At 43.7% G+C, this 24,038-nt stretch overlaps 1 protein-coding gene across 1 annotated transcript in view; it reads left to right on the top strand.

Annotated features, from left to right (window-relative positions):
• Positions 1 to 8,187: 8,187 nt before the first annotated feature.
• The window catches only part of LOC124613315 (odorant receptor Or2-like), a 65,982-nt gene continuing 50,131 nt past the window's right edge, over positions 8,188 to 24,038 (top strand). The window contains exon 1 of the mRNA XM_047142011.1: positions 8,188 to 8,993. Coding sequence (XP_046997967.1) covers positions 8,188 to 8,993 — 806 coding nt within the window. The remainder of the gene's footprint in view (positions 8,994 to 24,038) is intronic.

Here is a 24,038-nt window from a genome sequence, read left to right as displayed (position 1 = left end):
GTATTTACATTTGTCTGTCAGAGGTGATGACATTATGTTTTCTTAAGGATGACCGAATGAGGCCTCGCTTTGTAGGTTGGGACACCTAGGTGTCCCAACTGTGACTTTCAGGTCTTCAGGTTGGTGCTTTCCTGCAGTATCAGCACGATGAAAGGAGTTCTTGTGATGATGATGTTTGGTTTGAGAGGCACTCAACTGCGCGGTCATCAGCGACTGTACAAAGTCCCAGTTTTCACACAGCCCATTTTCTTTTCACAATCCAATCTAGTAACTCTCACAAAAGATGATGATGTTGAAATGATGAGGACAACACAAACACCCAATCCCCGGTCAGAGAAAATCCCCAACCCGGCCGGGAATCGCACCTGGGACCCCTTGATCCAGAGGCAGCAACGCTAGCCCCTAGACCACGAGCAAAAGGTCGTCTTGTATAAGATTTATGTGTTGTTGCAGCACCATGCAGTGCTGTCAGAATGACGTTATGTTCGTTCCACAGCGAGATATTCTTTGTGAATTTGTGATTCATACTTCTTGTAAAGTGTAGCAATGGGCTCTATTGTGCGTCACGATATTGCAGTACCAGCTTTCCAACCTCTTTGTTATTCCAGTTGCAACACTATGCTCGAGTTTGCTTGCGATGGCTCAGCACTGACTGGGAAGGGTCTAAAACAATTTGCATTCGCCGAGTATATCTTTCTTTGGTGTAGCATTACTCTGTGTCCATCCCACTTCATACTTAACAAGTGCAAGCATGCACTGCAGATCTTCAGCGGTCCTTCCTAGAATCCACTGACAGAAAAAGCAGCTTCAGTTCTTCGCACACATCTTTCAGGATCACCTTCAACTTGTTGCAGACGTCGCTGCTCCATATCAGGCGGGCCAACTGTGACAAGTTTACTGCAATTCGCCTCATGATGACTGGGTGTTGTGTGATGTCCTTAGGTTAGTTAGGTTTAAGTAGTTCTAAGTTCTAGGGGACTGATGACCGTAGATGTTCAGTCCCATAGTCCTCAGAGCCATTTGAACCATTGTACTGCAATTCCTTCTCCTTCTTCTGAATGATCTCGCTAACTACTGGTCACCGAGCGAGGTGGCGCAGTGTTTAGCACACTGCACTCGCATTCGGGAGGACGACGGTTCAATCCCGCGTCCGGCCATCCTGATTTAGGTTTTCCACGATTTCCCTAAATCGCTCCAGGCAGATGCCGGGACGGTTCCTTTGAAAGGGCACGGCCAATTTCCTTCCCTAATCCGATGAGACCGATGACCTCGTTTTTTGGTCTCTTCCCCCAAATAACCCAACCAACCAACCTACTGTTCATTTGTTCAAGTGAATTGCGGTGTTGATATCGTTCGCTATACGTGGGACGTTCTTGTTGGTTAAAACCAGAGCAGAGTACGACGTCTGCCATTTAATGCAGGGTAACAGGACTCCATTTCCTTGTTTACGTTGTTCATTCTTCACGGAATCACTGCCTCTGTTCCGAGGCCAGCGCAACCTCAAAACCGTATATACGGATCGATTGATGTATGAGACGGTTCTAAGAGCTGTGTCTAACAACAGCATTAAGAGCTGAGGTCTAAACACAAAGAGAAACACAACCAGTAAGAAATCGGCAGTGAATTTCAACAGGAAGACAGCCTACACAACAACTAGCCATTCTCCACACATGGGAAATGGTTCAAATCAAATAAGATTTTTTTTTCAGAAACACATATATAATATTTTTTGTAGTTCTGATCAGTACTGTCTTCTGTACCAACAAGCCTTTTTTGAACAGCCCACAGATTTTTCGACTTTTTTGCGATGTTCTTAATATTCCACAAATAGTGAGAAGTGACAAAAAAGTTTCATTTGGTTGATTTCAGAGACTCTGAAGCGATTTCAGCTTTACCACTGATAGGGCTGTCGTTGAAGTTAGCAACCGCTAAGATCCCAAAATTCGCTCTGTATCCAGACAATCCACTTTCAACGAATCGTTGCAGTTCTAATTAGGTTTAATTATTTCCTTGGTTCGTCGTCCTTTTTAGTCTTTATGTCGAAATAGTGCTATGTACGTAGTTCAAGAGGCACGCAGCAATACCACGAGAGACTGCCACTACACACTCCCCAGGCACCTCCACAGTTCTGCGCAACAGCCTCCGGAGGCCACTCGCCAAGAGGAACTCCTCCTTGCTTCTGCAACACGTCACCAGTGGATTATATCCATCCACAGGTAGTGTTGGAAGATGTAACAGACAGCAGTATCAACTGTGATCTACTTTCCTTCTACGATATGCGGATGCAGATGAAAGGAAGGGAGAGTTTGTTTAAGGATTCTATCACATTTGTATTAATAAAATCACTATTAATTATATTATGTCTAGGAGAGCCAAGGTCATTATTGGAGATGGAGCACATACTGGGACTGTGTCAAGAAAAGGAAAGGGAAAGGAAATCGCCTGTGTCCTTTCAAAGGAACCATTCCTGTATTTGCCTGGATCAGTTTAGAATTATCATGGAAGAGTTAAACCTGGATGGCCAGATACAGATTTGAACCTCATCGCCCGAAATGCGAGTCCAGTGTGCTAACAACTGCGCCACCTTGCTGACTGGGCACACACAGAGATCCATTCGCTAACAGGAACCATTTGAGGCTACTGCATTTCCGTCTATTCTACAGATTTTTATGAAGTTCTGCAGTGTCTACACTACTCTCACAGCAGTCGTTATATATGGAGAAATAGGGACAGTTAAGTAATACCTCAAGTCAAAATACTTTCAGTCATAGTTACTAAATCTTAGATTTTATCTCCTACTTCCAGATCGTGTATTAGGCAATCTTTGGCCACATTCAATAAACTGCAAGGTGAGGGTAAAGGAATCAACCACTGTAAAATTGAGAAGCTCTGACAGTCTGGAAGAACGCTGAGCAACTGGAAAATGCTTACAGAAAATAGCGTTAGTATTTTGTACACACTCATAAAAACACAATAGAAAGTCCCATAAAGACCTGTTATGCACACTACAGGAGGTAGCCTGACTCCTAGTTCGCTTAGGTACTCGTCTTACCAATGGAAAGCCTCGTGCATGAACTTCAAATGTCGCTCACTGAAGCTACCGAGAAAGATGCGATAAAATAGAGATGAATAAAATCACGTGTTAGCGAAGTGTTAAGTAGCCTTTCTACAATGAAATCTTGAGAACCGTATGGTTCAGAGAAGCTATTGTTCGAGCAGTTTCAATTTAAAATGCTACTTCCAGGAAACGAAATAATGGTTACGAAATAGACGTACTTGATACTGTACATGAAACATATGCGCAGTTACGAACGTGGACGACCCTAAATAGTTTGCCAAAGAGGTTCCGGTATTGCGTTTTGTTCGTTAAGAGCATGAACTCGTCGACCATGTATTGCCACAAACCGAGGGCTTCCTTTTCGCCGTTGCAATACATGTAGTGTGTCGCTATTCCTTGTACCCAACTGACCGCATGCCATTTCGTTATCCGAGCACGACCCAAACATCCATACGTCGTCAACCATGTCAACATTGCGTCGTTATTCGGAATAAACATAGGCACTAGCATATCGTGTTTGATGCTGAGTCGTTCTTCCCATCCTAGATACTCGGTAGTTAAGTGAGTGTCAGATTACAAATCCAAACGTGCGGAGTTCAAACCACAGTTGGTTAATGGAGTTTTTCGGCACTTATCTCACCATTGACGTTTGGTAATGATCCGAATCTGTGAAAAATGCGAATCGCTTAGCGGTTCGGAGTGCACGCTAAAATGTAGATCCTTCTATTATTGGCTAGTTAAGTCATTTGAATAGAACCGTGTCAAGTAAAGCACTGCATTGTCCAAACCAATCTTAGTGTAGAGAAGAGTTTCGCCTTTATCTAATTACTAACTTGCTGTTCATCTACAACTAATAAATTTCTATGATAAATTCTAGCCTAACGAAACTCGAATACAGTGTAGCTAGGATCTGAGTGTTAGAGGGGAGCATGTCCCGTACGAATGACTAAGGCATAGTCTTGATGAAAATAAGCACGAATTGCATAATAACCGATAACATACAAACCTATTTCGCCCGATGTGATAATGCCCACGAAAGAAGTAGTCGACTGGACTCGAAGACTGTAGGCTTTCGCTATGCAATCCATGAGAAACCACACCTATATCAACTAAATAAAATATATTCGCCATTTATGAGACTGGAGGCGAATTTGCTTAAAATTCAGAAAATAGTTCTTAATCAGGCAAGGATAATTATCTACTGATACGCAAGAATTCCTTGTGGTACCCCTGGGAAGTGTGATAGTGCAGTTTCTGTTCGTGATATAGATAAACGAGATAGCGGAGAGTGTTAACTGCAATCTCAAATGTTTCGCCGATGGCATGGATACAAAGAAAACAGTTTTCTGCGGCAATAACTTATTTATTTTGCCACTATGCGTTTCGATGGTTCACACCACGATCATCATCCTCAGTTGGAGAACTGTTTATTTACTCGTGCTTAGCTGCTTTTAGTGAAGAGCACAGACGTCTTTTCTCAGCAGCAGAGCAAGAGTAATGTGAATTACGTTGCATCCTTTCCTGATGATTTTTTTTTTTTGAGAAGGCACTTTGGAAGTTAGAAAAAACGAAATTGTGACAGTAAATTGTACTTAGAGAAAAAGTAGACGTTACAGAGATGCTTCCTCGCATTGGGTACAAAGATAATTACGAGGGCTATCCAAAAAGTAAGTTCCGATCGTCCGCGAAATGGGCACTACTGTAAAAATCAAAAATATTATATTTGCAACAGCTAGCCACAACTCCCAGCTAATTATCTAAATAATCGCCGCTCCGACTTAGACATTTGTCGTGGGGCTGTACCAATTATCAATACCCTTGTCATAGAAGGCAGCCGCCAGTGCTTTCCGCTAATTCTCTGCACAGGTCTACAGCTCGTTGTCTGTGCCATAATGTTGTCTTCATAGTCAGCGGTTCGTGCGAGCAGAGATGAAACTCGGGGATCTTTTGCGGTCTGTATTGTGGGTGATTAAACACTTCCCACTGAAAACGCTGTAGTAGGATCTTCATTGCCCATGCAGCGTGCAGTTGAGAATTGTTATGAAGAATGAACGGCGTGATAGTTGTGTTACGACGGCTGCATAGCTTCAGGCGAAATTTCTCACCAGGCCCTCGTAATTGGCGGGAGCCATATTTTCTAGGCACATTTACGTGCTCACTGTGCGCTCAGAACTGAAAAGAGCGATGTGACGCGATCGACGGGCTTTCTACAGACACTGTCCAGGACATCTGTGCAAATTTTCGTCGGATTTTTACAGTGGTTTCCATTTCGCGACCGATCGGAACTTAGTTTTTGGATAGCCCTCGTAAAAAGTGCTATAGCTGGAGCTTGGTTATTCGTCAATCTACTTCACAATGTTGCACATGTTACATATGTGATTTCTTACACTGGATACAAAGGTGCAATCACAGCTGTAATGCAGAGTATCGAATAACCAAGCTCCAGCTATTTAACCTTTCAATTATATTTGTATCCAATGCAAGTAACCGTATCTGTAACATGTATAACACCTTTGTAGTGACATTGTAAACATGATGGACAGCGGAGAGGACATACGCTAAATAGCAGTATGCAGACTTTTTACGACTGTACTGTCCACGTAACGAACATTTATTGTCACAATTCATGTTTTATAACATCCAAAGAGCCTTTTCTAGAAAACAATATTTATCATCAGCAAAAGACGCAACATAATCTACATTGTCCTTGGTCTGCTGCTGTGGAAAGACGTCTGTGTTCTCCACTAAAACCAGCTATGTAACAAAAATTTTTCGCCTGATTATGGTTGTGTGATGCCTCGGGCATGGATGTGTGTAATGTCCTTAGGTTATTTAGGTTTAAGTAGTTCTAAGTTCTAGGGGACTGATGACCACAGATGTTAAGTCCCATAGTGCCCAGAGCCATATGGTTGTGTGAACCACCGAAAGGCGTAATGGCAAAATAAGTAAGTGGCTGAGGTAGAAAACTGTTTTATGTATCGCAACAGTTGCAGTACTCATGGCGTCGTCATTTATGTATGAAAATATCAATGAGAAAATGTTATTTGTATAAAATTTTAGTAATATTCAACCATATCTTGTAAAGGATCACACTGGGTCGAAGGATAGTCTACTATGTCTTAATGAAAAGAACTGTGAAATCGTGCATCTCAAGATGCGCAAAAGTAGTGTAGCGTTCGACTATAGGATTAATGACTAGCAAGTGTCCTTATTTATGTGATACAAATACTTGGGAGTAGCAATGTATGGAGCCATGATGTCGTTGGATCGTATAGGTTCAGTTCTAGGCAGGTGGAAGGGCAGATTGCGATTAATTAATGGGGTATCTGAAACTGTAGTACGTTTAGAAAGAGATTGCTTACATACGACATTGCATACATACGACTTATACTGGTGTACTGCCATGATATCTTTAATGTGAGAAGTAAGAGGAAACCCAGAGCGTGTGTGAAGGAGGTTGGTGCAGGTGATTCTAGGCTTGTTTGCCATGTGAGACACTGCGACAGAAATGCTGAAACGAAGTCTGAACTGTCAGACACTACAAACTGACGCCTTGGAAATCGCGAAAAAACTAAGAAAAATCCAAGACTTGACTGTGGGGGAAAAATATGCAAGTGCTCTTCGGCCTACCACCTCTCGCTCCCGTCGAGTCCATGGCAGTTGGATTAGTGAGATATTGCGTAGAGGAACGTAGACACCGGTTTTCCCGAAATCCGTGCCCGTGTATGGAAACGGAAGAAACTCGGATATATTGGACAACTGATAATCGTTGCATGTACAGTACAGATGTGCAGTAGGAAAAGAGACGCACTATAGTTATATGCTATGCGTCTTTGTCGTCTTAACGTGTGAGAGTCTCTCATCATCATCATTACCATCATCATCATCATCATCATACAACAAAAACATATCATTACACTATGCATGCATGTATTACACTCACCTACCCATACGAAACGACTCTCATATGTCCGCAAGGAAAGGAACCAATATGCTCTGGAGAAGAACACCCAGAACCCACCTCGTCGGATATGCGAACCAACGGTACCAAACTTCGAGGGTAATCCCAAAAATAAGGTCTCATATTTTTTTATAAGTACTTAGACCTGTTTATTTCTACAATGCTTTTCATCAGTTTACAGTTTGAACATTTAGCTGTTTTTCGACGTAATCACCATTTCTGTCGATGCATTTTTGTAGACGCTGTCGCAGTTACTGTATGCACATGCCATACCAGCTCGCCGTCATGCTATTCAGAAAGTTATGAACCTCTTCTTTCACCTCGTCGTCGGAGCTGAATCGATTTGCGGCCAAATGTTCTTTCAACCTAGGGAAGAGGTGATAGTCCCTGGGTGGCAAGTCAGTACTATATAACTGCGACAGCGTCTACAAAAATGCATCGACAGAAATGGTGATTACGTCGAAAAATAGCTGAATGTTGAAGCTGTAAACTGATGTAAACCATTGTAGAAATAAACAGGTTTATGTGCTTATAAAAAAATAGGAGACCTTACTTTTGGGATTACCCTCGTAATTGCGAGATTTTCTCTTTCTTTGAAAGTATGTTACGAGATGTATGTTGTGCAGTAGTGTTACAACATCGTAGCAGGTGTTACATGCATGCACATGTACATGTTGTCCCAGGTGTCGAGCTGCTTACTGGGTTCAGACTCGGCACCCACGGACGCGAGAAAGGACGCATCAGCCGGTCGGAGCTGGCAGTATTCGCCCCGTCTCCCTGCTTTGCGGATGTATAATTTACTCTCTCAATCCCAGCGCTAGGGGGGCGCGCGCTCTCTGATGCAATATTTACTCTTCATATCGACTTACTTTCATTTGCAATATTAAAATCGGCCGAGTGTAATTCAACGTTAATCGACACTTGAGAACCACGACTTGGCTGTAACGGGCGAGTAATTAATTACAAACCGTCCTGTTTACGCTGATAGAGAATTCTCTTTAGGGTGGTCGAAGGGAGAGGTTTGTAAGAATTGCGGAGCGTTTAATATTGACGCTAGGTGACGGGTGTATAAAAATAGAGGGAGGAAAGATGCGTGGGATACTGGGGGCCCGGTCGGAATTCTGGGAGTTTTTGGGAGGAACAGGTAGGGAGGAAGAGGCCGAGAGCGATGACGCAGTGCGAGACACAGCAGAGGCGGGGCCAGTCGGTGCTGCGGCCCAACATCCGGCTACTGTGCGCGCTGGGGCTGTGGCAGCCGGCGGGCTCTGCGCTGTTCCATGCCTACACGGCGGCCGTGCTGGCGGTGGGGGTGGCGCACCTCGCCGTTGCCTCCGTGGGTCTCTGGTTGCGGCCCGGGGGCCTCGCCGAGGTCACGCTCGGGCTGGCCAACCTGTTCGTCATTCTGACAGCGCTATCCAAGTCGGCGCTCCTGCTCAGCCGGCGTCCGCTCTTCTACGCGCTGGTGCATCGAGTGGGCCAGATGGCGGCGGAGCAGCAGGTGTTCTGCGACCGCGACTCCTCCCTGCTGCAGCTGAGCCGCCGCTCGCAGGTGCGCGCCACCCGGCTGACCCTCTTCCTGCACTGGTACGTTCTGTTCGCCCTCCTCTCGTGGGCGGTGATCCCGCTGTTGGCACCATCTGGCGAGCGCCTCTGGCCCTTCCAGCAGCTGCCCCTGGAGCCCTGGGGTCGCTCCCCGCTGTACGAGTGCTCCTACGCCCTCCAGTGCGTCGGTACCGCCTATTTCTCGCTCATCAACATGGACACCGACTGTTTCTTCATGGCCGTGATGGCCCACGTGTCTGTCCAGTTCAGAATTCTGGCGTCTCGCTTCGCCGACCTGAGCGCCGTCGAGGCGATGGTGGCCGAGTCTAAACCGAGCACTGTCCGCGAAGTAAGCTCTCAGATCCGACTGGGACACGACGTCGTTCACCGACAACTGCGTGCCTGCGTAGAGACTCATCAGAAGCTACTGAGGTACGTAAAGAAATGTTGACTCTCTGACACCTCTCCGCAATTTTTGTTTTCCAATTTCTGACGTGTTTCCTGGCGCGAAGATATTCATAGTGTTTGAAATAAGGTCATTTTTATTTGTAACTAACAAAGTAATAAGTGAAAGCAATATTTATTTACATAAGTACACATGGGAAACATTGAAACTTTCTGGCAGATTAAAACTGTGTGCCGGACCGAGAGTCGAACTCGGGACCTTTGCCTTTCGCGGGCAAGTGCTCTACCAACTGAGCTACCCAAGCACAGCTTTACTTCTGCCAGTACCTCGTCTCCTACCTTCCAAACTTTACAGAAGCTCTCCTTGCGAACCTTGCAGAACTAGCACTCCTGAAAGAAATCAGTCATTTCAAATCGACTGGATCTACATGCAAAGGGGAAAAGCACAGAACGACCAAAAGTGAAGAAAATATTGACCGTGTTAGAGCATGCTCCCTTCGTAGTCCTAAGTAGTGTTTTTGAAAAGCAAGACAACAGTGTAGAAAGTTTTAAGAAAATGTTTCAACAAGCGTCCGTACCAGTTACAGTTGGTACGTGCCCTCAAGCCGTATGACTATCGTGTACATTATAACTTCGCATGTGAGGTGTTGCAGCAGTGAGATGACTTTTTTGATCGTGTGGTGTTCAGTGATGCAGCATCTTTTCAGCTAAGTGGGAAGGTAAATACTGGTAGTGTTCTGTCTGGACGTCATAACATCCTCATTGACGTGTACAATATCAGTCTCCAAAATCGTTTTCTGCACTTGTCCCGGTGTCAAGTGTACGGAGCAGGCTCTTTCGGTGAAGCTTCCTTGACACGGACCTTTGTCTGCATATGTTGCAAGGATGTTAGAAGGTGAACTTAAAAAACTTTATTTAGCATCAAGCTGGAGTCCTTCCCCATTGACATCCCTCTGCACGAGATTGGTTGAACGACTTAAGTCGCTGACCGTTGGATTGGTCGTAATGGTAAAAGCGACAGAGCTCTTTTCCGGTGGCCTTCATGTTCACCTGACCTCACACCATGCAATAAAAAAAAATGTTGGTAGAGCACTTGCCCGCGAAAGGCAAAGGTCCCGACTTCGAGGGTCGGTCTGGCACACAGTTTTAATCTGCCAGGAAGTTTCATACCAGCGCACACTCCTCTGTAGAGTGAAAATCTCATTCTGGAATAGGAAACATTACTCTTTTTGTGGAATTATGAACATAGTTTACTTAGCTATTTTCCTGAAAAAAAATTATTTTCCTGAAATTTTACAATAACGAGCTACAATTTTTTGTCAATACTAGGTGGCCAATTGTAAGACACTAGACACAGATACGGGAGCTCTGTAGTTATTTCGAGCCTTCACATTGTTGTTTTCCCCCATTTGTATTGAACATCTACCCCACCAACAAAATGGTTCAAATGGCTCTAAGCACTATGGGACTTAACATCTGAGGTCATCAGTCCCCTAGACTTCACTTAAACCTAACTAACCTAAGGACATCACACACATCCATGCCCGAGGCAGGATTCGAACCTGCGACCGTAGCAGCAGCGTGGTTCCGGACTGAAGCCCCTAGAACCGTTCGGCCACAGCGGCCGGCACCCCACCAACACTCGGCTCCTAAGAGCACTCTATTCGAGTTCCGTTAGACCTTAAGAAATTATAAAAATTTATTAGTGGACAACGGGCACCGTGTTAGTAAATAAGGCAAAAGTGAAGCTAATCTCTACGCAACATAGGTTTGGACGACGCACTGGTTTACTTGACAAGGTTCTATTGAACTGACTTAGGTAGCCCCTTATAGGAGGATATACTGTTTAAGTGGACTCCGAACCGCTGTGTGGCATAGTATTTTTCACAAATTTTGATCATTACAAAACGGGGAAGAAGCGATGAATGCAGAAAAAAAAATCCTGAAAACAATTGTGGTTGGAACTACGCCCATTTGTGTTTTTACTTTTCACAATTACCCACTTAATAGCCATACGTAGGTAGAACCACCCAATATCCAATACGTCAATTCTGTTACCGTTATTTCCTTTTCTGGAAATAACATTTTTAATTTGACCTCCAATAGTTTCACTGAACCATAAGATTCTTCAGATTTCAGTGCAGAAAGGCTGCTTAACTTTCCACTTCGCCAACATGTGGTTCTTGCCATCTCTATTTTACCAACTGTTTCTCGGCAGTTTCAGTGAGTGACATCTGGTGTTCGTGCACCACGCAATCCGTAAATAATACAAAGCAAATAAGAATCGGGCTACCCCCTGCAGTGAGCCTGACAGCTCTTCAGCGGACTTGCTGCTGTGCTTTCACGGTTGTGCACAGAATGAAACCAGTCCGTCTGTCGTCGTACTCTGTCACAAAGCCCCTTTATCCTCTGCATGTCTGCCGGCCGGAGTGGCCGTGCGGTTCTAGGCGCTACAGTCTGGAACCGAGCGACCGCTCCGGTCGCAGGTTCGAATCTTGCCTCGGGCATGGATGTGTGTGATGTCCTTAGGTTAGTTAGGTTTAATTAGTTCTAAGTTCTAGGCGACTGATGACTCAGACGTTAAGTCGCGTAGTGCTCAGAGCCATTTGAACTTTTGAACCTCTGCATGTCTCCATTAGCGGTATTATTTTTAAGCAACTTCCACTTATTCAGCCTTCTTACACGCTGTCAGAGCTTCTCGATTTTCCAGTGGTTGATTCCTCTGCCCTTGGCTTGCAGTTCATTGTTTGTAGCTAAAATTGCCTTCACTAATGCACGATTTGAACATATGGCATCCAATTTTCTTAAAACACTGTCCCTGATACCGCCAATGAACGTACTGCGACGTATCGATGAATCTGAACATGCCTTCTGAAATGGTATAATGATCTGCATCAGTTCTGCTGCTGAGAGACAGTCGCTCCCCGAAATGTTATGCAACATATTTGATTTAACGCTGATGACAAAAAGGCCGACCCAAACGCAGAGTCTTGAGTATTGACACTCCCAAAATTCAGTATTAACAAACTGCATGAAAAGAGACTCACTCTGAAATAAAAAATTTGGTCCAAGAGATCCCAACTTTTATTACAATACTTATCTTAGAAAATAGATTAAGGAAGGGCAAACCTACATTTCTAGCATTTGTAGACTTAGAGAAAGCTTTTAACAATGTTGACTGGAATACTCTCTTTCAAATTCTGAAGGTGGCAGGGGTAAAATACAGGGAGCGAAAGGCTATTTACAATGTGTACAAAAAACCAGATGGCAGTTATAAGAGTCGAGGGCCATGAAAGGGAAGCAGTGGTTGGGAAGGGAGTGAGACAGGGTTGTAGCCTATCCCCGATGTTATTCGGTCTGTATATTGAGCAAGCAGTAAAGGAAACAAAAGAAAAATACGGAGTAGGTATTAAAATCCATGGAGAAGAAATAAAAATTTTGAGGTTCGCCGATGACATTGTAATTCTGTCAGAGACCTGGAAGAGCAGTTGAACGGAATGGACAGTGTCTTGAAAGGAGGATATAAGATGAACATCAACTAAAGCAAAACGAGGATAATGGAATGTAGTCGAATTAAATCGGGTGATGCTGCGGGAATTAGATTAGGAAATGAGACACTTAAAGTAGTAAAGGAGTTTTGCTATTTGGGGAGAAAAATAACTGATGATGGTCGAAGTAGAGAAGATATAAAATGTAGACTGGAAATGGCAACGAAAGCGTTTCTAAAGAAGAGAAATTTGTTAACATCAAGTTTAGATTTATATGTCAGGAAGTCATTTCTGAAAGTATTTGTATGGAGTATAGCCATGTATGGAAGTGAAACGTGGACGATAAATAGTTTAGACAAGAAGAGAATAGAAGCTTTCGAAATGTGGTGCTACAGAAGAAGGCTGAAGATTAGATGGGTAGATCACATAACTAATGAGGAGGTATTGAATAGAATTGGAGAGAAGAGATATTTGTGGCACAACTTGACTAGAAGAAGGGATCGGTTGGTAGGGCATATTCTGAGGCATCAAGGGATCACCAATTTAGTATTGGATGGCAGCGTGGAGGGTAAAAACCGTAGAGGGAGACAAAGAGATGAGTACACTAAACAGATTCAGAAGGATGTAGGTTGCAGTAGGTACTGGGAGATGAAGAAGCTTGCACAGAATAGAGTAGCATGGAGAGCTGCAATGAAACCACTCTCTGGACTGAAGACAACAACAACAACAACAACAACATTACAATATTTGCAGCGTGCGCAAATTAATAAGGACGTTACATAGAATTCAGCTATGCGCACGACAAAGAACACCTGACTGATCGCTTTAGGTAAATGCCACGATAGTTCCCTTCACAAGGCACAGTCAGTTTCTTTCCCCTATCCGAACTTGTGCTCCATCTCTCAAGAACTCGTCCTCGACTAAACGTTAAACCCTGGTCTTCCTTCCTTCCTTCTAAAGCACCTGGTAAAGAGAACTAGCAATTACAATGCACAGTCAATATCGCAGTTATACTTCTAAATTGGAAAGGTTATGCAATACAATACGACCTTAATTGTACAGTATAATTAAGTACTATTAAAATGATTGCGTATTTTTATTCAGATTTCGTTGATAAAAACGACTAAGTTAGTCACCGAAGTACAGAGTGTTTCAAAAAGATCATACTGCCTTTACAAAGACTATATCTTACACGTAAATTACGACTAAAACTAATGATAGATTCCAACTTACCCACAAAACCACGAAGTTTATGTTTACAAAATAACCATCGGATATTAGACGGATGTATTCATTTACGCGCATGCGCCTACAACGTTGGGGTGCATTTTACAATTACGTTTAGGATCAAAGTTTTCATTTACCTTTCACAGTTGACCAGTATGCCCTCCAACGGGCGCACGACGTACATTCAAATAATATTCAACCCGTCCCATTTTTCTTGCGAGCACGTCTGGAGTGCTTCCCGTTCGCCTCCTCACATACACACACACACCCACACACACACACACACACACACACACACACACACACACACACACACACACACATACCGTGAGATCAGACTGCATTGGCGATCAATGCGAGATTCGTTTGTCTCTTACGGTCGATCCATCATGGAGGCATTTCACTGTCAACAAACACTCTTTACATGCAGTCACAGTGCGGTGGTGTTCCATCCTATTGAAGTATGAAGTCGTCGGCAAGTTCTCGCTACTGTTCAATGAACGAGCGAGCGAGCTAGCTGCAGCAGGAAACATATGAATCGGTGAATTAAAAGTGGCGGCAAATAAACTTTTAGTTTCGATAAGTAAATTAAAATCCACTACAAGTTCCTATCTTCATTCATGTGTAAGATATAGCCATGTGAATGGAATTAATCTTTTTGAAACGCCCTATATTTTGCAGGAAATCAGAGTCAAGTAAATCAGCAAATGTGGCACTGAACGAAGCTTGCGTGTCAAACCATGTGGCTTAGTGTGCGTCTCTCTGCGTCTTGTCGCCTCCATGTTGAACCACGGCATTCTGTGGATTGGAAGAGTGACTGCAAGTGACAGATAGAAGGATGAAGGCAGTAAAGGCATCTCTGATCTGTCTTCCGTTTAATAATGTCATCAGCGTGGATCTTAAAATCTTTGTGAGACGTGTATTCTGTTGGCTAAATTAGCAGGAACGAGATTTTAATGTGTTAACAGAGTGGCTGGATCATTAAATGATTTTTTTTGTAATGACCAATCAGATATACTTTTTGTGACGTAGGATGCGATATTTATCTTGATTTTGTAAAGATAGCACCATTTCTAATAGCACTTGTCGCTACATGCTACGGCAACAATTTTAAAGTGTATGGGGGTCGGATTTGGCTAGTGAATGAATGCCGCTGGGAAAGAACGGCCGAAATTTTAACAGTCTCATAGTTCTCAGTCAATGATACTTTTAAAAATATTTGTGTTTGCCTATTTTCTTTCAGAGACATTAAAAAGAGGCTGCCAAACGCCCCATCCCGACAGAATACTAGAAGTCTCTACATTATTGCTGAAATTTGAGAAACAGCTTTGTAGACCATAGGAAGCTGAAAAATAATGTATCAGCGTTGTAGCCAACACTGCATCTTGCATTTAACTGGGTTATTTATTCATGTCTGGATGACGGTAGCTTCTAGTGGTGGTGGAAATATCGGTACTTCATTTTACAGCACAGTACCATCTAAACTCACAAGAATATTATGGAAATTTATTCCGGCTGTGGAAGCTTGAATCCTACTGCTTCCCCTTACTCCACGCTAGAAAAGCAGTCGACCAGTGACCTTACGTCCTTGCGTCATGCCTTTCCTCTTCAAACATAGTCTCACTGGTGGAACGCTGTAACTAAATTCCTTCCTACCAAACTCGATGTTACTGATTAGCGCATATTAGCAACCTCCTCTTGCTCCGTGGATCCATTGTAGGTTAAACGCTTGTGGATACTGGACTAAGCAGTCGTGGAACTAACACAGCAAAGTACACTATCGTAAAATACATTATGAGTCTAACAAGTTCAGTGATACAGATTTCAGAAGATGCAAAATACCAGTACTCGTAGTCGTCTTCGAAGTAATCATCAGCTACGAAGCAACTTTGAAAACATTTGTGAAGTAGGTGGGCTGGTTCACAGAGATATCGAACCATTTATGTCACAAGTCTTTCGATGCCTTTTGCAGTGTAATACAGGCAGCTGTACATAGTGATTGTTATAAGTGGCAAGCCTAATCTGGAACTGACTGGTCGTACCCCTTATTATGACTGTTTTGGAGAAAAGACGGATCTCGGCCATTCGTGTCAGTGAAATATACAGCAGTTTCATTCATGTTACCTTCTTCTCGTTGGCCAACTTGCACGGTGCAACTCGAAATCAGATATTTTCCTTACCTATTGTCCTCGCCAAAAAGAATTTTCTCCGACATCTCTCACAGAGACGAACAAATAATTTTGTGCCAGCCCCTGTGGCACGTGCTCGATCTCGTCTGCCGTTATGCTTCTCGACAGCAGATCTGAAAGTGGTAGACCATCGGCTATTTCCGTTCCGTTGCGAAAGTAATAGGACGAGTCATCAAAGCATTTCATACTCACGTCATCTCTTCCCCACGCTTGCACCAGCGTCGAATGCAAGCAATTTGCGACAAAAGGTGGTAATTATACGTTCTTCCTTCGCCCCATGACAAGAGCTTTTAGCACGTACTAGCGTATGTACGCATTCTTAATGAAAGCTGATTTACATATCGTAGGTGCACACACCTCGTGCTTGGTGAACACGAACTCCACCGACAACGTTTCGGGTATTGTTTAGGGATATTTTCTGAGTACTTTGGTAGAATGAGTCCATGTTCTCCAGTGGCTTGTTACAGAGTAGTAATCCAATTATGATCTATTCAGTTTGTTTGTCCAGTTATCTTTGTAAATATACTCTAACAACAGTAAAAAAGGCTGTAATATGCAACCACTAAAACATAATTAAGGGTCTGGTTCCTCGTAGGTGCCTTTATACCGATCAAAAAATACTGTGAACATTAAAGCTGAATAAGTCGATGGCGTGCAAAATACGACAGCAGAAAATGGCTCTGAGCACTATGGGACTCAACTGCTGAGGTCATTAGTCCCCTAGAACTTAGAACTAGTTAAACCTAACTAACCTAAGGACATCACAAACATCCATGCCCGAGGCAGGATTCGAACCTGCGACCGTAGCGGTCTTGCGGTTCCAGACTGCAGCGCCTTTAACCGCACGGCCACTTCGGCCGGCCACGACAGCAGAGGCACGATGCAGAGCGGAGTGGGATTCTGCTTCAAAGAAGAAGAACCAACGTACGCACAATAAACATCGAACTGAAGATATCGATAACTATGTCATTCCGTCGCAATTTCTGTGATTTTATGAACAATACAGAGAAATACAGACTTTGTGAACATTTCATGGCACTTGTTTTGCATGGAAATGGACATCAAGGCTAGCGAGGGATTTCCGAGAAAAAATATTGTCCCTGAAACTTGGTTTGTAAAGAGTTTCACAAGCAGTAAGTCATTATGTGCTACCAATGCGACGTAATTTAAAAGAAAAGTCATATATGATTTTTACGAAAAAAATGATGCATCGTAAGTAAAGTGGACTGAGATTTAGCCAGCCACATTGTTCCATGAGTAAATGTTGTCACAGTTATAGTGTGCGAGGAGTACTGTCAAACAAAAGCGGCAGTCACTGGTCATTTTTTGTGCTATGCAAAGCACTGGCGTACAGAGAGTAGTACTGTGACAGCGCTCCACTTGCAAGAATACTGGAAAGGAACGAAAGAAGATTGGTATTTAATGTCCCGTGGAAAGCGCGTTCATTGGAACACAAGGTCGGATTACGAAACAATTAGAAAGAAATTAGTCGTGCCTGTTTCGAAGGAACCATCCCAGCTTTTGCCTGGAGCGATTTAGGGATGGCTGGACGAGGATATGAACCGTCGTCATGCAGAATACCCGTTCAGTGTGCTAACCACTACGCCATCTCTCTCGCTTAGAATAGTGCAGTGTATACTATTAGTACCTGCATTCCCTGTTTCTGGAGAGTAAACACGGCGGTGCTGCCGCTGTGGCTAGGTTTCCAGTTCGCTTTGCAGACTGCTTGGACTAGCACTACCGGAGAAACAAACACGAGGCGGAATCGAGCGGCACTGACGCAAAGAGAGGGTGAGGTCTGAGGTGTGCATCACTACCGTCAGCTGAAAGTGCCCTGACTGAGAAGAACAAGTTTCCTTCCAACAAGAGACATAGCGCATACCGTCGTCATTTTCACTACTGTGCAGATGCAAACGATGGACAAAAATAGGGAGACACTAAAAACACAACACATTAAAATGCCTACTACAATGTAGGAAAGCAGTTGGCTACCGAACACGCACCCCCTTCCAAAAGTTGACGATGAAAGTTCAATAATATTGAGATCTGGGTATTGCGGTACCCAGGAGAGATACAACAATTCATCTTCGTTCTTGCAAAACCAGTCTTGGACAATGCGAGATGTATGAACAGGGGTCCTTGTAAGCGTATTGTCATATCGCAGGCTTGGTTGCGGAGTATCTTTGCGGGCAGCGTTTTTGCAGAGTCGAGCGTAGGACACGGATCTGTTATGTTATGTTGTGGGTAGCTCTGCATGTGAGAGGCATTGTTAGCATGGAAGTTGAAGTGTTGCTGCAAGTGTTATTACAGTAAATTGATAAAATATGCAAGTGATTCAGAGGAAAGTGCGTCAAGAAGTAATTTAAAAATGAGCAGTGCTGCTGATAACGTATTTGTGTATCCTCTCGTTGCGTGTCGTACCGTACAGTATCAATCATCCGCGCCGTGTTCGGTCTCTCAGAATGAACTAATGTGAATCAGCAAAAATTAGTTACCATAAAAGAGTACAAACAGGTGCCAGTGTCTAGTAGAGAGCGTGAGAACGTGCGTTCGGTCATTGCGTTTCCGCATCGTCAACAATCAGCCGCGTCGAGACGGTTACGCGCACGCTCGTGCAACTGAGAACTGTGAACTGTAAATTTAACTCTTTGAAAGGTGTTAAAATTTATTACTAGTTTCAAGGAGGACTGGTACCAAATATCTGTGTATGCGTGACGAGCGTAAGAACTTTCGTGCGATCATTCGGCTTCCGCATCATCAACAATCACCCGCGTCGTGTCGGTTACGCGTACGCTCGTCCAAGTGATATTGTGGACTGGTAATCATACATTAATTGGGATAAACACTTATGAATTAGAATGTAAACAGTGCAACCTGCGATTTCCTTTAATGGTCTCAGAATATAGTTGTTCATACCAGACGTAGATCAGTGTTGTGTTCTGACGATGACTGGCTCCCTTGACTCGCTTGCATATTTCGATAGATAATTTCAGGCAAGCCACCAGCAGTGTGGAGCAGGACAGTACGACCGCCGCGGGATTATCAGGTACGTGGTGTGGACAGGGCGCACGGTCTAGAAAAGCAGAAGTGACAACCAGTTTAAGGGCCCCCATCCCCATTAGTACTCCCGGGCGTGTTACACCCTGTCACCATGAAACACAACATCACCGTTGAGGAACAAACATTGTACCATGGGATGGACATGATCAAGCAAGCCGGCCGTGGTGGCCGTGCGGTTCTAGGCGCTCCAGTCCGGAGCCGCGCTGCTGCTACGGTCGCAGGTTCGAATCCTGCCTCGGGCATGGGTGTGTATGATGTCCTTAGGTTAGTTAGGTTTAAGTAGTTCTAAGTTCTAGGGGACTGATGACCACAGCAGTTGAGTCCCATAGTGCTCAGAGCCATTTGAACCATTTGAACATGATCAAGCAAAATGGTCAAATAATCATTGGCAGTAACGCAACCTTGCAGACTAACCATGGGTCCCATGGATTACCACGATGTCGCTGCCCAAATGATCACAGAGCCGCGCCGTGTTTCACACTCGGCCAGAAGTTGGAAACGGTGTGAAGCAAGACTCATTCGGTCAAATGGCATTCTTCCACTGCACCACAGTTCAGGTTTCATGGCTTCGCCAACATGTTGACGCATTTGTGTCACTGATGAGTGGTTTTAGAATTCCAGCTCGCCCTGTAGTTCGCTGCTTATGGAGTTCCCTTCGTGTTATTCTGGTGCTGATATGATTCAGGAGTGCGACATTTAGATCTGCAATAAGCTGCGCAGCTGTCGCCTTATTATCTTTCGTCAGAATCCTCTTCAATGACAGTCTGTCACTATCACTCGACACACACAGTCGTCCGCGTTGTGATATAGCAGATGATGTTTTCTTGCGCTTTCCCTGGTAGCGGTGTAAATATTCGACACGGTGCCTCTTGAAACACCTAACACATCAGATCCACTGGTTACAGAAGTACCCACCACACGACCACTAACAACTTTCCCTCATTTGAATTCACTTAGCTCCGACGTAATGCGCTCACATCTACACAGAACACGGTTCTGACGACGCCTGACTCTTGCAACTTATTGGGGACGTTGCACAGGTGCCGTTCCTGCTAAACTATGTACAATAGCGCAGCCTGCAGTCTTGGAGACTTGGCTAGCATCTCCATTAATTTTAAAGAATGTATTTCTCGCCATCTCCTTCTTCTTCTTGCGGACTATCTACAGCTAGCGTCGCTTTCCGCCCCCCCCCCCCCCTTCCAGTTGCCATCTTATTCTGACCTAACTTTGCTCAACGTTCGTGTCATATTCCTTGCATCCATTGCCTCCTCCACATCATTTTGCCAGGTGAGTCATGGGCGACACCTTTTCTTTCGGTGGGATGGTATCCATCCTAGTATTCTATTTGGTATTCTGTCTTCATTCAGCCTGTTGACATGTCAAACCACATCAGTTGTTTTGTCTTTTATGGCGTCACAAACATCCCTATCTATCTCCGCATAACGCCATTTCTTATCCTATCCATCCTACTACAGCTTGAGCTTCGTCTTAAGTAATCCATCTCAGTGGCAAGCAGCTTCTTCTTACTTCTTTTGATAACGTCCCAGTCTTCTGCTCCGTGCAAAACCACACTCTGGACTATGATCTTATACATTCCTTTCTTCATTGTTCTTATTTTTTTGTTCCACAGAACAGAATCCATTGCCCTCGTAACTGCTCGGCCTTTGTTAATCCTTCTGGTGATTTCATCATTGCTTGCATCCTGTTTATTAAATAATACTCAAAGATATTTTGCCTTTTCCACACCTACAATTACTTCTCTATCTACCTCGAAATTATTTAATTTTACCGTTCCAACAGCCAAGTACTCACACTTTTTCAACTTCTTCACACCAACTGTATTGTATTCCTCTTTAATCTTTCTCGTCATGTGGCTCAGATCATCTTCATCTTTTGCTGGTACAATCTGGTCCTCTACAAAATATAGGCTAAATGTCTTGCCGCCTTCTTCTGTGACTCCCGTAACCTGGGATTTTCTATGCCAAGTCTGCAGGATTGCTCCTAGATATAGCTTAAAGAGGGTCGGTGGCAGCCCACATCCCTGCCGCAGGCCCTTATTCACCTCGAATTTTTCTATTCGACTATTCACAATCCTTACTCTTGCTCTGTTACTTTCATAACAGCCTTTAGCAGTCTTTGATCAAATGGTTCAAATGGCTCTGAGCACTATGGGACATAACATCTGAGGTCATCAGTCCCCTAGAACTTAGAACTATTTAAACCTAACTAACCTAAGGACATCACGCACATCCCTGCCCAAGGCAGGATTCGAACCTGTGACCGTAGCGGTCGCGCAGTTCCAGACTGAAGCGCCTAGAACCGCTCGGCCACACCGGCCGGCAGTCTTTCATCCAACGAAATCTCTTTCAACTGTTCCCACAGTTTGTTGGTGGTTACATTATCACATGCTTTCTCCAGGTCAATCAATGCAACATTTGTCTCCAGTGTAACATTTGCACATTACATTCGCACTTACTTTACTTCATTGTGAAGATGTTATCCATTACCGAGTTTCCAGATCGGAATCATGCTTCCAATTTTTGTTAGTTATCTCTTTCTCTACCAGATCTTTGATTACTTTTGAGTACAGTTTTCAAACGAAGGGGATCACTGGCAATCCCTATAATTATTTAGGTCATTATGTGACCCTTTCTAATGCCCTGGTCTTACGTAAAATGTTTTCCATTTCGAAGGAACACCTTCTTCATTTAATACTCTTTCAAACAGCCTCCTTAGCATATACAGCGATTTCAGTGGACCATATTTCATCGCCTCTGGATACACTGACCCATAACCTGGTGCCTTCTTTCTCTTATAGCTCCTCACAGCCTATTCAAGAACTTTTATAGGTGAAAGCCATAATTCCTATTCTTGTATCCTCACTTCACAACTATGTGAAAATTCAGGCCTATTTTCCTGGAATAAATCCTTATAATACATTTCCCATTGATCATGACTAATATTATTATGATGTAACTCGTCACTAGTTGACACTGGCATTGATCTGATTGTTCTCCATGCTTCAGCACTACGAGCACCACCAATCACTTGTCTACATATTCGCATCTTCCTTCCCACGCCTTGGTTTTCCTTTTTAACACTTCTCTTTTTATTCCTCTATATAGTGTTCTATGTCTATCACTACTTTGACTATCATTCATATTCAGGAACGTCAAATCAGCTTCTTTTTCCTTCCAATCATCTCTTCTATTTCTGCATCCCACCAAACTGTTTTCATCTTCTTCTTTTATTCTCCAACGGCTTCTTTCGTTGATTCATCTATGACTTTCTTTATGTGCTCATATTCCTTTTCTACTGCTCTCTCTGCACTTTTCAATTTGTTTCCCAGTCGCTGTTGGTACACGTACGTAGTACTATCTTCCATGAAACTGTCCAAGAAATTCTTCATGATCTCAGGCTTGTCAGTATGTTGCGACCTCTTCTGTTGGAAACTACTCCAGAAAGTATAGGGAACATAAATTTTACTTTTCACCAAATGATGGTCGCTTCCACAATGTGCCTCTCTTTCAACTCACATCCTGAATTTTTAAATTGACCTTTTGCTTCAAGATTAAACAATCAATAATTGATATCAATCTTCTTGCATGATTAGACCATGTAAATTTATGTATATCCTTGTGCGCAAAGAATGTACTTTGTACTCGTAATTCACATTGCTCCAATAAATCCACCAATCTTTTACCATTCTCATTCCTAACGTCCTCTCCATGCCAGCAATTGGCTTACTATTCCTCTCTTTCCCTACTCTATTATTAAAATATCCTGCCATTATCAGTTCGTGGCCACTTGGAACGGCTTCTGTAGTTCCTATCAGCATCTGTTCAAAATATTTTACTTTCAATGGCGAGTCTTCACTAGGTGCATACACGCCCAGTATCACTATATTCATCTCTCCAGCTCTCAGACTGAGCTTTATCAACCTCTCACTAACTGCTTCTCACGATGTGACATTTTGATCACCGTTTGTTTAGAATGATGGATACTGCTGCTCTCGCGCTGCTGCTTTTGTCCACTCCGCAAAACAACGCGCGAACTCCAGCAGATAATCACAACTTTCAAAAAGTACATCCACATCAATGTCGTGTTGTCTTATAGCTATTAGAACTTCTTGTTGCTTGTTATGGATACCCTGTACATTCTAGATACCAAAATGCAAAGTCCATTTTTGTTTCCGTTGTTCAATTCCATCAAAAGCATCCGAAAACCGAAGCATATTACTGGGTATTTTAGCTGGCTATAGTTTTGCTGTGGATAGGGAGCACGCCATCGCAGAACTGCCAACCTGGAAGACCAGGGTTCGTGATGAATGTTTTCTTCCCCTATGAAGACTGTCTTCATCACACCTAGAAGTTTTCCGACCCTTTGATGAAGAAGATGGGAAGGAATAACTAAGGATGTCAAAAGACGCTGAGTTACTCTGTGTTTCCATACCTTTGTCGAACTCCTATGTTTTCAATGCAATGCACAAGAAATATAAATAGGGGGAAAAAACCAAGCGAGTTACAATTACTATTTACCAAGCCACTGGAGTCTGTCGATCCCTTACAGTAAAATACCCGGAAAATAACTCTTATCGGCGTTTGGATCTTTTTAGGTGTGGTTTCTGTTCATGTGACACGTAGTACAAGAGGTTGTCGACCAGATTATCGGATTCACGCCGGATACCTAGAAGCTTTATACTGGAGTTTCATCACAACGAAAACTTCATAAGGTATACGATAAATGTCCGCCTTCGTAGCTGAGTGGTCAACGCAACTGACTGCCACGTGAAGCACTCCGGTACTACAAGGATTTTTCCTTGCTTGGCGAACTGGAACGTGGTGAACTCAGCCTCGTGGTGCCAGTTGAGGAGCTGCTTGACCGAGTAGTAACGGCTCCACATAACGAAAACTGACAGTCACCGGGAGAGCCGCGTGCAGACCCCACGCCCCTTCATACCGCGTCCAGTGACGCCAGTTTGGAGGATGACACGGCGGTCGGTCGGTACCGCCGGGTCTGAGGACGAAGTTTACGTGCCCAGGTGCAACAACATTTGAAAGTGGGACAGGTTGTATAAGGACGATGAAACAATCTTAAATGTACTGAAG

Source organism: Schistocerca americana, chromosome 4 (genome assembly GCF_021461395.2).
Source record: "Schistocerca americana isolate TAMUIC-IGC-003095 chromosome 4, iqSchAmer2.1, whole genome shotgun sequence".
Classification (NCBI taxonomy): Eukaryota; Metazoa; Arthropoda; class Insecta; order Orthoptera; family Acrididae; genus Schistocerca; species Schistocerca americana.
Note: the sequence above shows the minus strand (reverse complement) of the source record. Positions and strands in the feature narration are given on the sequence as shown.